The sequence below is a fragment of the Pelecanus crispus genome, chromosome 3 (genome assembly GCF_030463565.1).
Source record: "Pelecanus crispus isolate bPelCri1 chromosome 3, bPelCri1.pri, whole genome shotgun sequence".
In the NCBI taxonomy this organism is placed as follows: Eukaryota; Metazoa; Chordata; class Aves; order Pelecaniformes; family Pelecanidae; genus Pelecanus; species Pelecanus crispus.
The window spans coordinates 132159840-132171701 of record NC_134645.1 but is presented as its reverse complement, the minus strand read 5'-3'; the positions used below and the strand labels follow the sequence as shown (position 1 = coordinate 132171701).

The 11862-nt window shown below is 59.7% G+C and overlaps 1 protein-coding gene across 1 annotated transcript; it reads left to right on the top strand.

Moving 5' to 3' along the window:
- Nucleotides 1-1694: 1694 nt before the first annotated feature.
- On the top strand, nucleotides 1695-3231 carry LOC142593251 (protein aveugle-like). Its single transcript, XM_075707758.1, is given in 3 exon segments — nucleotides 1695-1811; nucleotides 2092-2362; nucleotides 3200-3231. Coding segments are annotated over 3 exon segments (420 nt in total).
- The last annotated feature ends 8631 nt before the right edge of the window (nucleotides 3232-11862 follow it).

The following is an 11862-nucleotide window of genomic DNA, read 5'->3' as shown; positions in this document are numbered from 1 at the left end:
CTGGGATGGGGCGACCCCCGGTATCCATACAGCCTGGGGGACGCAGGGATGGAGAGCAGCCCTGCGGAGAAGGACTTGGCGGTAACGGGGGATGAAAAGCCGGACACGAGCCGGCAACGTGCGCTGGCAGCCCAGAAAGCCAAGCCCATCCTGGGCTGCATCCCCAGCAGCGGGGCGAGGGAGGGGGCTCTGCCCCTCTGCTCCGCTCTGCTCAGCCCCCCCTGGAGCCCTGCGCCCAGCTCGGGGGCCCTCAGCACCGCACAGACAGGGACCTCTTGGAGCGGGGCCAGAGGAGGCCACAGAAATGGTCCGAGGGCTGGAGCAGCTCTGCTCTGAGGCCAGGCTGGGAGAGCTGGGCTTGTGCAGCCTGGGGAAGAGAAGGCTGCGGGGAGACCTTCCTGCGGCCCTGCACTGCTGGAAGGGGCTGCGGGAAAGGTGGGGACAGGCTTTGGAGCAGGGCCTGCAGCCACAGGACAAGGGGGAATGGCTTTAAACTGAAAGAGGGGAGATTCACACTAGAGATAAGAAAGAAATTGTTTTTGCTGAGGGTGGTGAGGCAGTGGCACAGGTTGCCCAGAGCGGTGGGAGATGCCCCATCCCTGGCAACATTCCAGGCCAGGTTGGACGGGGCTCTGAGCACCCTGCTCTGGTTGAAGCTGTCCCTGCTCACTGCAGGGGTTGGGCTGGATGGCCTCTAAAGGTCCCTTCCCACCCAAACCCTTCTGTGATGCGATGATTCTATTTGGGGGATTTACTCCTGCTCCGGGGTCTCGGAGGGCAGAGCGGTGCCGCGGGCTCTTGCAGGCGGTGGCTGGGTGCCCAGATCTCGGCGGGGCAGGGCTGCAGCCCGTCGGGATGTGACTCATGCTTGAGGCTCATCCTGCTCCTCCCGCCTGCTCTGCCTGTGCCTCTGCCGCGTCCCCGCCGACCGCTGGGACCCTCGCCGCCGTCGTCGTAGGCCAAGCTGCTCCGGTGCATCCCGTGCTGGTCTGTGTGGTTCCCCGGGGCAAACGGGGTGGGCTGGCTGCAGCGAACCGGGAGGGGAGATGGCGGAGCCTCTGCAGAGCTCCGTCACCGGCTCTGGGTACGGACGGAGCCCGGCTCTGCTCTCCTCCGGCCCGGCCTGGGTCTGACCCTCGGCCCCCTGAGACGGCCCGGCTTCCCCTCGCAGCCTGGCAGTGCTGTTTGCTGGGGGAAGCCGGGCTGCCGGGGCGTGCACGGGGCTGTGCCCGCAGAGGCAGGGCTGGAGCAAAGGTTTCTTTCGCTCTCCCGGCTTTTGGCACCGAGCTGGGGCGGAGGTGCGAGGTGGAGGGCGCTGACGAGGTCAGGCCGGGGCAGGGGTCCCGGCTGGGCTTGGGGGAGCCGTGCCGTGCCCGTGTCCCCCGCCCTGGGCTCATGGAGGCGGCGGGCACGGGCGAGCCGGGGCTGATCTCACCTCCTGGGTGCGCCGGGCTCTGCACGCCCGCGCAGCGGGACGGGACGGGCAGCGGGGCCTCGCCGCGGCCCCCGCCTTGGTGCCCCGGTGAGCAGCCCCCTTCTGCTGCGGGGACAGCGACCAGGTGGCACCGGGGGGAACAGCCACCTGGGGAGGCGGCGGGGGGCAGGGACCACGGGCCTGGGTGCTTTGTCATGGCCGGGGGGGGTTATTTGGCTGGCAGGGCTGGTCCGGGGGCAAGCTGCAGGACCCCCGGCTGATGAAGCCCCGTTTGCAGGGAGCCTGAGCTGCCCCCGTGCCCTGCCCGCTGCCCCGCATGGACACCCGGGTGCAGGATGGGGCCGAGGCAGCGCCGGAGGGATGCCCGACGGCCGAGGTGAGCGTGGGCAGGGGCTCAGGAGCTGGAGACGCCCCATGGATAACTGGGGCTGGGCCCTGGGGGCTGGGGGACCCCCACGGTGGAGGATGGGGGACCCCCACGGTGGAGGATGGGGAGGTGGGTGCAGCCACCAGCGTCCGCGCGGGGATGGGACCGAGGGTCACGTTCGGGCTGGGTAGGGGGGACTGTGGCATGGGGGAGCCAGCTTGACCCTCTAGCTTCCATGGGGCTGGGGGACGAGGGGACACCCCTGCTCACCTCTCTCCTCCCGGCACAGGCGTCGGAGGGGGCCCGGTGGGAGCAGCGCCCGGCAGGGCAGTGGACGGTGGCGGAGGTGGGCGCCTGGCTGGCGGCGCGGAGTGGGAGCGGGGAGCTGGCGGAGCTGGCGTGTGAGCACGCCGTCTCGGGCCGGGCCCTGCTGCGGCTGACGGAGGGGACCCTGCGACGCATGGGGGTGGCCCCGCGGAGCCGCCGCCGGGAGCTGCTGCGGGAGCTGCTGCGGCTGCGGCTGCGGCAGGAGCTCGAGGAGCTGCTGAGCATCGTTGGGGGTGAGCAGCACCCACGCTGGGGTGGTGGCTTGAGGGTGGGCACCGGCCGTGACGATGCCAGCGGGGTGTATGGGCTGGTCCTCTCAGGTGGTGACCATCATCATCATGGGGATGAAGGGATGGAGAGCAGCCCTGCGGAGAAGGACTTGGGGGTAACGGGGGATGAAAAGCCGGACACGAGCCGGCAACGTGCGCTGGCAGCCCAGAAAGCCAAGCCCATCCTGGGCTGCATCCCCAGCAGCGTGGCCAGTGGGGCGAGGGAGGGGGCTCTGCCCCTCTGCTCCGCTCTGCTCAGCCCCCCCTGGAGCCCTGCGCCCAGCTCGGGGGCCCTCAGCACCGCACAGACAGGGACCTGTTGGAGCAGGGCCAGAGGAGGCCACAGAAATGGTCCGAGGGCTGGAGCAGCTCTGCTCTGAGGCCAGGCTGGGAGAGCTGGGCTTGTGCAGCCTGGGGAAGAGAAGGCTGCGGGGAGACCTTCCTGCGGCCCTGCACTGCTGGAAGGGGCTGCAGGAAAGGTGGGGACAGGCTTTGGAGCAGGGCCTGCAGCCACAGGACAAGGGAGAATGGCTTTAAACTGAAAGAGGGGAGATTCACACTAGAGATAAGAAAGAAATTGTTTTTGCTGAGGGTGGTGAGGCAGTGGCACAGGTTGCCCAGAGCGGTGGGAGATGCCCCATCCCTGGCAACATCCCAGGCCAGGTTGGACGGGGCTCTGAGCACCCTGCTCTGGTTGAAGCTGTCCCTGTCACTGCAGGGGTTGGGCTGGGTGGGCTCTGAAGGTCCCTTCCCACCCAAGGCATTCTGATTCGATGATTCTATGATTGCTTCTCCCCAGAGTGAAGATGACGTCCCTGCAGACGGAGAGCTGACACCACGGGAGGACAAGGCAGCAGCTGGAATTGAGCACCCGAGGCAGGAGCGGTGCCGGAGGGAACCCCAAAGTCACCGTGTCCACCCCAAAGGAGCCCAGCCCTGGCACAAGTTGAGGGTCGCTGCCCCTCGCACTGCTGCCGGCTCCCATGGGGTGCCCCGTGCAAACTGGGGGAGCCCTCCTGGCCCCGCAGCCCCCCAGGATCCTGCTGCAACCCAGGGGTGGCCCAGCCCCAGGAGTGACCCTCCCGTGACAAGGCACAGCAACGTCCGTCTGTCTGTCCATCCGCGGGGCAGAGGGGCTGGCGCGGGGGGACGAGTGTCCGAATTGCTGCGCTGGGGGAATCCGTCGCCTCGGTGCGCGGGGCTGGCGGGAGGAGCACAGCACAGCGCAGAGCTGGCCAGCCTCAATAAATACCTTCCTGGTAATGACAGAGGGGTCCCTGTTCCCAAATTTCAACCAGAAAGGCCCACCACACCCCTGTCCGCACCCCAGGGAGTGGGAGGCTGTGGCGTCCTCTCTCCCAGTGTTTTCCCGGCCCTAAACTTCCGCAGCGGTGGGAAGGCGGCCAGCCCTCACCCCGGTACGGCTGGAGCCAGGCAGGCTTCCTGGGCAGTTATGCTTTACCCCTGTGCCCACCTTCTCGGCAAAAGGGACATCACGGCTGTGGGGATGGGGCTGGAAAGGCCCTTGGGGTGCACCCTGGGGTGGGGGCACCCATCCGAAAGCGGCTGGCGGAGGGGGTCTCCCCAGCCCCAGCATGGGCATGGACCCGTTCGTGGCTGATGTGCAGGGTGCAGCGGGGCACAGGAGTGGGGTGTAAGCAGCATCGCCCTGCTTCGTGCCAGGTGCTTAGAATCATAGACCAGAACCATCGAATCGTTGAGGTTGGAAAAGGCCTTGAAGATCACCCAGTCCAACCATTAACCTAACACTACCACGTCCACCACTAAACCAGTTAAGGGCAGAGGAAGAATTAATTTCATGTGTCCTGGCTTGGTGGCTGCATTATTTTTTAATGAAAGTCAAACCAGGAATCACTAAGGTTGGAAAGGCCCTCTAAGATCATCAGCCCAACCATCAACCCAACACCCCCATGCCCACCAAACCATGGCCCCAAGTGCCACCTCTGCCCGCTTGTTGAACCCCTCCAGGGATGGGGACTCCCCCACCTCTCTGGGCAGCCTGTTCCAACGCTTGACCACTCTTTGCATGAAGAAATTTCTCCTCATATCCAATCTAAACCTCCCCTGGTGCAGCTTGAGGCTTCCAGCCCCTCATTGCGGTCACTGGGCTGCTCTCGGTGAGCCAGAGCTGGTCACCTCCCCAGCGCTGTCCCGCAGCAGGAGATGGAGCACTGCACCGTCCCGTGTCCCCGGCCACGCGTGATGCTGCACCCCACAGCCATGCCCATCCTCCCCGCCGCCCCGGGAGACGGAGAAGGGGCCAGGAGAGGAGCAACTGGCTTTAATGGAATCATGCATGGAGCCGAAGAAAAGCACGTGGGTAAAATACGGTCTCCCAGCCCCTCGGCCTTCATTTGATCTCTACAGCTGCTCCTTTAATCTCCCATGGGGATGGGCAGACCTGCGGGGGTTTGGGCTCCCCAGGGGGATGGATGTCACCCAGAAGGTCACCGCGGCAGGATAGCATCGCTGCTCTCCAGGCATGGTGGTGTTGGGTTGATTGTTGGGCTGATGATCTTAGAGGGCCTTTCCAACCTTAGTGATTCCTAGTTTTACTTTCATGAAAAAATAATCCAGCCACCAAGCCAGGAAACATGAAAATAATTATTCCTCTCCCCTTAATTGGTTTAGTGGTGGACTTGGTAGTGTTAAGTTAATGGTTGGACTGGATGATCTGAAAGGTCTTTTCCAACCTAAATGATTCGATGATTCTAGGAAAAAATACACAAGAAGATTGCCTCGTTTCATAAGGGATGAAGATGAACCAGGGCCATCACGAGAAGAGGAGGAAGAGGCAGACCCCATAAATGAGATGGTAACCACCCGATCCCTATCCCTGAGTGAGCTGTGAGATATGCAAAAAGATTTCAGCTGTTGTCCAGGTGAGCACATCATCACCTGGCTGCTCCAATGCTGGGATAACGGGGACAGTAGCCTGGAATGAGAGGGCAGGGAAGCCAAGCAGCTGGGATCCCTTTCTAGGGAAGGGGGCATTGACAAAGTGACTGGAAAAGGGGCACAAACCCTCAGCATCTGCAGACGATTCCCATCAGCCATGAAGGAAAGGCATCCCTTCAAGGAAGGTGTTCTATGTCACCCAGGCAAGTGGACCACCGTGGAGAGAGGTATCCAGTACCTGAGGGAATTAGCCGTGCTGGAGGTGATTTATAGTGACCGGAACAACAAGCACTTATCCAAAGGTCCAGATGAAGTAGGGCGCACACGGCCCATGCGGTGGAAGTTTGTACGGAGTGCACCAGCGTCGTATGCCAACTCGTTGGCAGTAATGGTCTGGAAGGGCGGAGAGGAACCAGTGGTGGATGAATTGGCTGGCCAGCTCCGGGAATACAAAGAAAGTCCCTCTTCCTCCCTATGGGCCTGTGTCTCAGCTGTGGAAAGACTGTCCGAAAAACTGTCCCAGGAGTTCCAGCAACTCAAAGAGGGTATGTCCCGCTCCCCACCTGTACAGACCAGTATCTCGGTGTCGTGGTTGAGCCCCAGCCCCAGCTCAGCACCACGCAGCCGCTCGCTCACTCCCCCTGCCCTGATGGGATGGGGGAGAGAATTGGAGGAGTGAGAGTGAGAAACACTCCTGGGGTGAGATAAGAACAGTTTAATAGTTGAAATAAAGTAAAATAGTAATGCTAATAGTAACAGTATAATAATGATAATAATAATAATGATATACAAAGCAAGTGATGCCCAATGCAGCTGCTCACCACCCACCGACCGATGCCCAGCCAGTTCCCGAGCAGCGATCGCTGCTCCCCGGCCAACCCCCCCAGTTTCTATACTGCCCATGACACCGTATGGTATGGAACAGCCCTTGGGGCAGTTGGGATCAACTCTTCTGGCTGTGCCCCCTCCCAGCTTCTTGTGCCCCTGGCAGAGCATGGGAAGCTGAGAAGTCCTTGACTGGCATAAGCACTGCTGAGCAACAACTCAACCATCAGTGTGTTATCAACGTTCTTCTCCTACTAAATCCAAAACACAGTGCTATGGCAGCTACTAGGAAGAAAATTAACTCTATCCCAGCCGAAACCAGGACACTCGGCCATTAAGAGTAAGCATCCCTCTACCCAAGAGAGAGGATATAGAGGGTACACACCACGGGCCACCCTGTGCTTTTACCTGTGTGACCAGGGAGAGGACATGAGGAAGTGGGATGGGAAATCTGCCTCAGCCCTAGATCTACCTCGACCCTAGAGGCACGGGTGCGTGAGTTGCAAGGAAAAACAATCACAAAAGGGGGTTCTGCCAGGAAAACTGCTGCTCCAGTTTCCAGTGGGCAGTTCCCCAGACAGCGTAGAAGGGCTGATCTTACCCCTGATCTCAATAAAGGGACTCCTGACTCGTATTTACAAGAAGTGAGTAACGAATACTATGACCAGGACTAGAGGGGCCCTGCCTCCAGCCAGGTAGAGGAAAGGGACAACCGGCTTTACTGGACCATGCGGATTCGATGGCCTGGCACATCAGACCCACAGGAGTAGAAGGCTCTAGGGGACACCGGTGCACAGTGCACCCTGATGCCACCAAGCTATAGAGGGGCAGAATCCATCCGTGTTTCTGGAGTGACGGGGGGATCCCAACAGCTCACTGGACTGGAGGATGAAGTGAGCCCAACTGGGAATGAGCAGTAGAAGCGCCCCATTGGGACTGGCCCAGAGGCTCCGTGCATCCTTGGCACAGGTTACCTCAGGAGAGGGTATTTCAAGGACCCAAAGTGGTACTGGTGGGCTTTTGGTATAGCTGCCTTGGAGACGGAGGAAATTAAACAGCTGTCCACCTTGCCCGGTCTCTCGGAGGGGGTCTGGGATGGCCCACAGACTAAGGGAACGATATCTGTGTGTATATAGCAAAAGACAGGAAAAGTGGTGGCGATTAATTGGAATTTATTGGAAAGGGTAGAGACCTGGGCATGACATGGATGGTATAGAATAAGGCCGCTGTCCTGCTTTCGGCTGGGATAGAGTTAATTTTCTTCCTAGTAGCTGCCATAGCGCTGTGTTTTGGATTTAGTTTGAGAAGAATGTTGATCCACTGATGTTTTAGTTGTTGCTAGGTAGTGTTTACACCAGTCAAGGACTTTTCAGCTTCCCATGCTCTGCCAGGGGCACAAGAAGCTGGGAGGGGGCACAGCCAGAAGAGTTGACCCAAACTGCCCCAAGGGCCATTCCATACCATACGGCGTCATGGGCAGTATAGAAACTGGGGGGGTTGGCTGGGGGCAGCGATCGCTGCTGGGGGACGGGCTGGGCATCAGTCGGTGGGTGGTGAGCAATTGCATTGTGCATCACTTGCTTTGTATATTATTATTACTATTATTATTATATTGTTGTTATTATTATTTTCCTTTATTTTATTTCAATTATTAAACTGTTCTTATCTCACCCCAGGAGTGTTTCTCACTCTCACTCCTTCAATTCTCTCCCCATCCCACCGGGGCAGGGGCAGTGAGCGGCTGTGTGGTGCTGAGCTGCTGCCTGGGGCTCAGCCATGACAGAGGCCATGGTTTGCCCTCTGCTCTCCCAGTCTGCTGCTCCTCGCACAGACTCTGGGCAGGTTCAATGGCTATTTCGCTTTTTTCTCCTGGCTTCTGCTTGGCCGGCTGCCCCTTTGTTTCCCAGAAACCAGAGCCTTTCCTGGAGAGGGCTCAGCCAGCTTGTGGAACTGAGACTGCTCCTTAGGCTCATGTGCTTTCAGGCAGAAACCTCATTTTCCTCTTCTCGTGTCAGGGGTTTATCCTTGTTGTGGTTCAGCCCCAGCCCCAGCTCAGCACCACGCAGCCGCTCGCTCCCTCCCCTGCCCCGATGGGATGGGGGAGAGAATCGGAGGAGTGAGAGTGAGAAACACTCCTGGGCTGAGATAAGAACAGTTTAATAATTGAAATAATCTAAAATGGTAATGATAATAATAATAATAATAATAACAACAACAACAACAACAACAACAACAACAACAACAACAACAACAAATATCCAAAGCAAGTGCTGCACAATGCAATTGCTCACCACCCACCGACCGATATCCAGCCAGTTCCCGAGCAGCGATCGCTGCCCCCCCGCCAACCCCCCCAGTTTCTATACTGCCCATGACGCCGTATGGTATGGAATGGCCCTTGGGGCAGTTGGGATCAACTCTTCTGGCTGTGCCCCCTCCCAGCTTCTTGTGCCCCTGGCAGAGCATGGGAAGCTGAAAAGCCCTTGACTGGCATGAGCAGTGCTGAGCAGCAACTGAACCATCAGCGTGTTATCAGCATTCCTATACTAAATCCAAACCACAGTGCTATGGCAGCTACTAGGAAGAAAATTAACTCTATCCCAGCCGAAAGCAGGACAATCCTCCAAACCCCGCCTGAGGATGGAGGATGCCAAGAGGCGCCGCTTTGGCAGGAGCCAGCCAGCCGGGTGCTCCCAGGGCTCTTGCAGCCCCTGGGACCGGCGCCTGCGGGGCTGGAGCATCTCCCGCTGGGCAGTGGGAGGGATGCAGCGGATCACTGGCTGCTGCCTGGGCCTGACGCACGCTTGGCCAAGGATGGGAGGGAGAGGCGGCTTGCCCCAGGGCAGCCGGCCAGAGCCACCCTCCCGCAGAGGCAGAGGGGCCCCTCTCTGCTGCAGAGAGCTCGCTCTGCGGGAGCTGAGCTCCCCGGGCTGCCCCGAGCAGCCACGGTGCAAGACCGGCACAAAACGCATGGAGAGGAGGGGATGCGGGCTGGATGGGATGGGGATGAATAAATCCTGCAAGGCTTTTGGAATGGCAGATGCAAAAGGGGACTCTGAGGAGAGGGCACTGGGGATGCAGGGATGGGGAAAGGAGGATTCTTTTCCTTAGACTAGACATTAGAAAGAAGTTTTTTACAATGAGGGTGGTCAAGCACTGGAACAGGTTGCCCAGAGAGGTGGTAGAGGCCCCATCCCTGGAAACATCCCAGGTCAGGTTGGACGGGTCTCTGAGCAACCTGGTCTGGTTGAAGCTGTCCCTGCTCACTGCAGGGGTTGGGCTGGGTGGCCTCTAAAGGTCCCTTCCAACCCAAAGCATTCTATGATTCTGTGATTCTATGATTCGGGGTGGATTTGCTGGACAGACTGTTCGGTGGATGAGGAATTGGCTGGATGGTGGCATCCAGATGGTAGTGGTCAACGACGTGATGTCTGGATGGAGATCAGTGATGAGTGGTGTCCCTCAGGGGTCCGTACTGGGACCAGTGCTGTTTAATATCTTCATCAATGACATAGACAGTGGGATAGAGTGCTCCCTCAGCAGCTTTGCAGATGACACCAGGCTGACACACCTGAGGGACGAGATGCATTCCAGAGGGACCTGGGCAAGCTGGAGAGGTGGGGCTGTGTGAACCTCATGAGGTTCAAGAAGGCCAAGTGCAGGGTCCTGCACCTGGGACGGGGCAACCCCCGGTATCCATACAGCCTGGGGGACGCAGGGATGGAGAGCAGCCCTGCGGAGAAGGACTTGGCGGTAACGGGGGATGAAAAGCCGGACACGAGCCGGCAATGTACGCTGGCAGCCCAGAAAGCCAAGCCCATCCTGGGCTGCATCCCCAGCAGCGTGGGCAGCGGGGCGAGGGAGGGGGCTCTGCCCCTCTGCTCCGCTCTGCTCAGCCCCCCCTGGAGCCCTGCGCCCAGCTCGGGGGCCCTCAGCACCGCACAGACAGGGACCTGTTGGAGCGGGGCCAGAGGAGGCCACAGAAATGGTCCGAGGGCTGGAGCAGCTCTGCTCTGAGGCCAGGCTGGGAGAGCTGGGCTTGTGCAGCCTGGGGAAGAGAAGGCTGCGGGGAGACCTTCCTGCGGCCCTGCACTGCTGGAAGGGGCTGCAGGAAAGGTGGGGACAGGCTTTGGAGCAGCGCCTGCAGCCACAGGACAAGGGGGAATGGCTTTAAACTGAAAGAGGGGAGATTCACACTAGAGATAAGAAAGAAATTGTTTTTGCTGAGGGTGGTGAGGCAGTGGCACAGGTTGCCCAGAGCGGTGGGAGATGCCCCATCCCTGGCAACATCCCAGGCCAGGTTGGACGGGGCTCTGAGCACCCTGCTCTGGTTGAAGCTGTCCCTGCTCACTGCAGGGGTTGGGCTGGGTGGCCTCTGAAGGTCCCTTCCCACCCAAACCCTTCTGTGATTCGATGATTTGGGGGTAAGAGGAGCAGGTCAGGGAGGTTTCCACCCAAGAGCCCCAAGCGCTGCCCAGGCCCTGCTGCCTTTCACCCCAGTTGCAGGCAGCAGCTTTGCCAGCACCCCTCTGGCGCTGGACGGGTGCACCAGGCTCCCCTGTGCAGAGCCCAGGGCAGGATTTGGGATCCTGCTGTGGGTGCCCAGGGCAGCTGCTGCATCCTGAAGTCTGTTTCAGCTCCAGTGCATGCAGAACCTGCCAATTTTCACTTTCACATTCTGCTTCAGGGAAATGGCCCCGTTTCTAGGAAGGATTTCTTGTGTCTAAAACCAGGAAGCAGCATCTCACCTAAGATAGCAGATGGCCACATAAACAGAGGGTTCAGGCTGCGCTGACACCAGCCTGGGGGCTGCCGAGCAGCGGACGGAGACGGTAGGACCTTGCTGATGAACTCTGGGGCTGGGAGCTGGGGATCCGCACAGAGCAGGGATCTTGTTTGTCTTCTGCTTCATATTTCATGTGTTTTCCCATCACTTGAGAGTTGCCAGGGAAGGAAAAAAGGGGTTTTAGGGCAGCAGGTGGATGGTCTCTGCTCGGAGCATGGGATGGAGGAAGCAGCCTTTGCTCGCCAGCCGGTTTGAGGAAGCTCCGGGGACCTGTGTGCGCTGCAAGGGTCGAACTGGGAGGGTAGGAATGAGGCAGGAGGGTCAGAGCAGGAGCAGCTGGGGAAGGAGAAGGCATCCGGGGGGGAATCCGGAGCAGGCTGAGGTCTGCAGAGGTGCAAAGCCTGGCTTCAAGAACTGGCAGCAGGGCTGGATGGGGAGGGACCCGCTGTGTGCTCTAGGGATGGACCCCTTGCAGAGCATCTTCCCTGCTGTGAGCCCGTGCCTGGGCTGGGAAATGTTTCCCCCAGCCAGGCCTGATCCTGCCCGCCCCGGGCACAACCCAGCCCCACGGTGGATCAGGATGAGTGCACTGGCCTGAGGCCCAGCCGTGCCGGGGGCTGGGGGCCGGGAGCCGGGGCGGCTGCGGAGCTGTGCATGCAGCTGCACCCTGGTGCCCTTTGCTTCCCTGCTCCGGAGACGGGGGAGCGGGCTGGGACGTGTCAGAGCGAGACTGCGAGGCATGTTCTTGTGAAACAGGGTGCAGGCATTTGCATGGCAGGTCGTGCCGCCAGCTTTACTGCTTCCCTCGTTCACTTCCAAGGAAGAAAGCAATCCCGAGTTATTCCATAAGTATGCTTAGTGGTCCTCTGCGTACACTAACATAATTGCATGTGGCTTTTTCCTTATTCTTGAAAAAATATGAAGCTATGCTGGG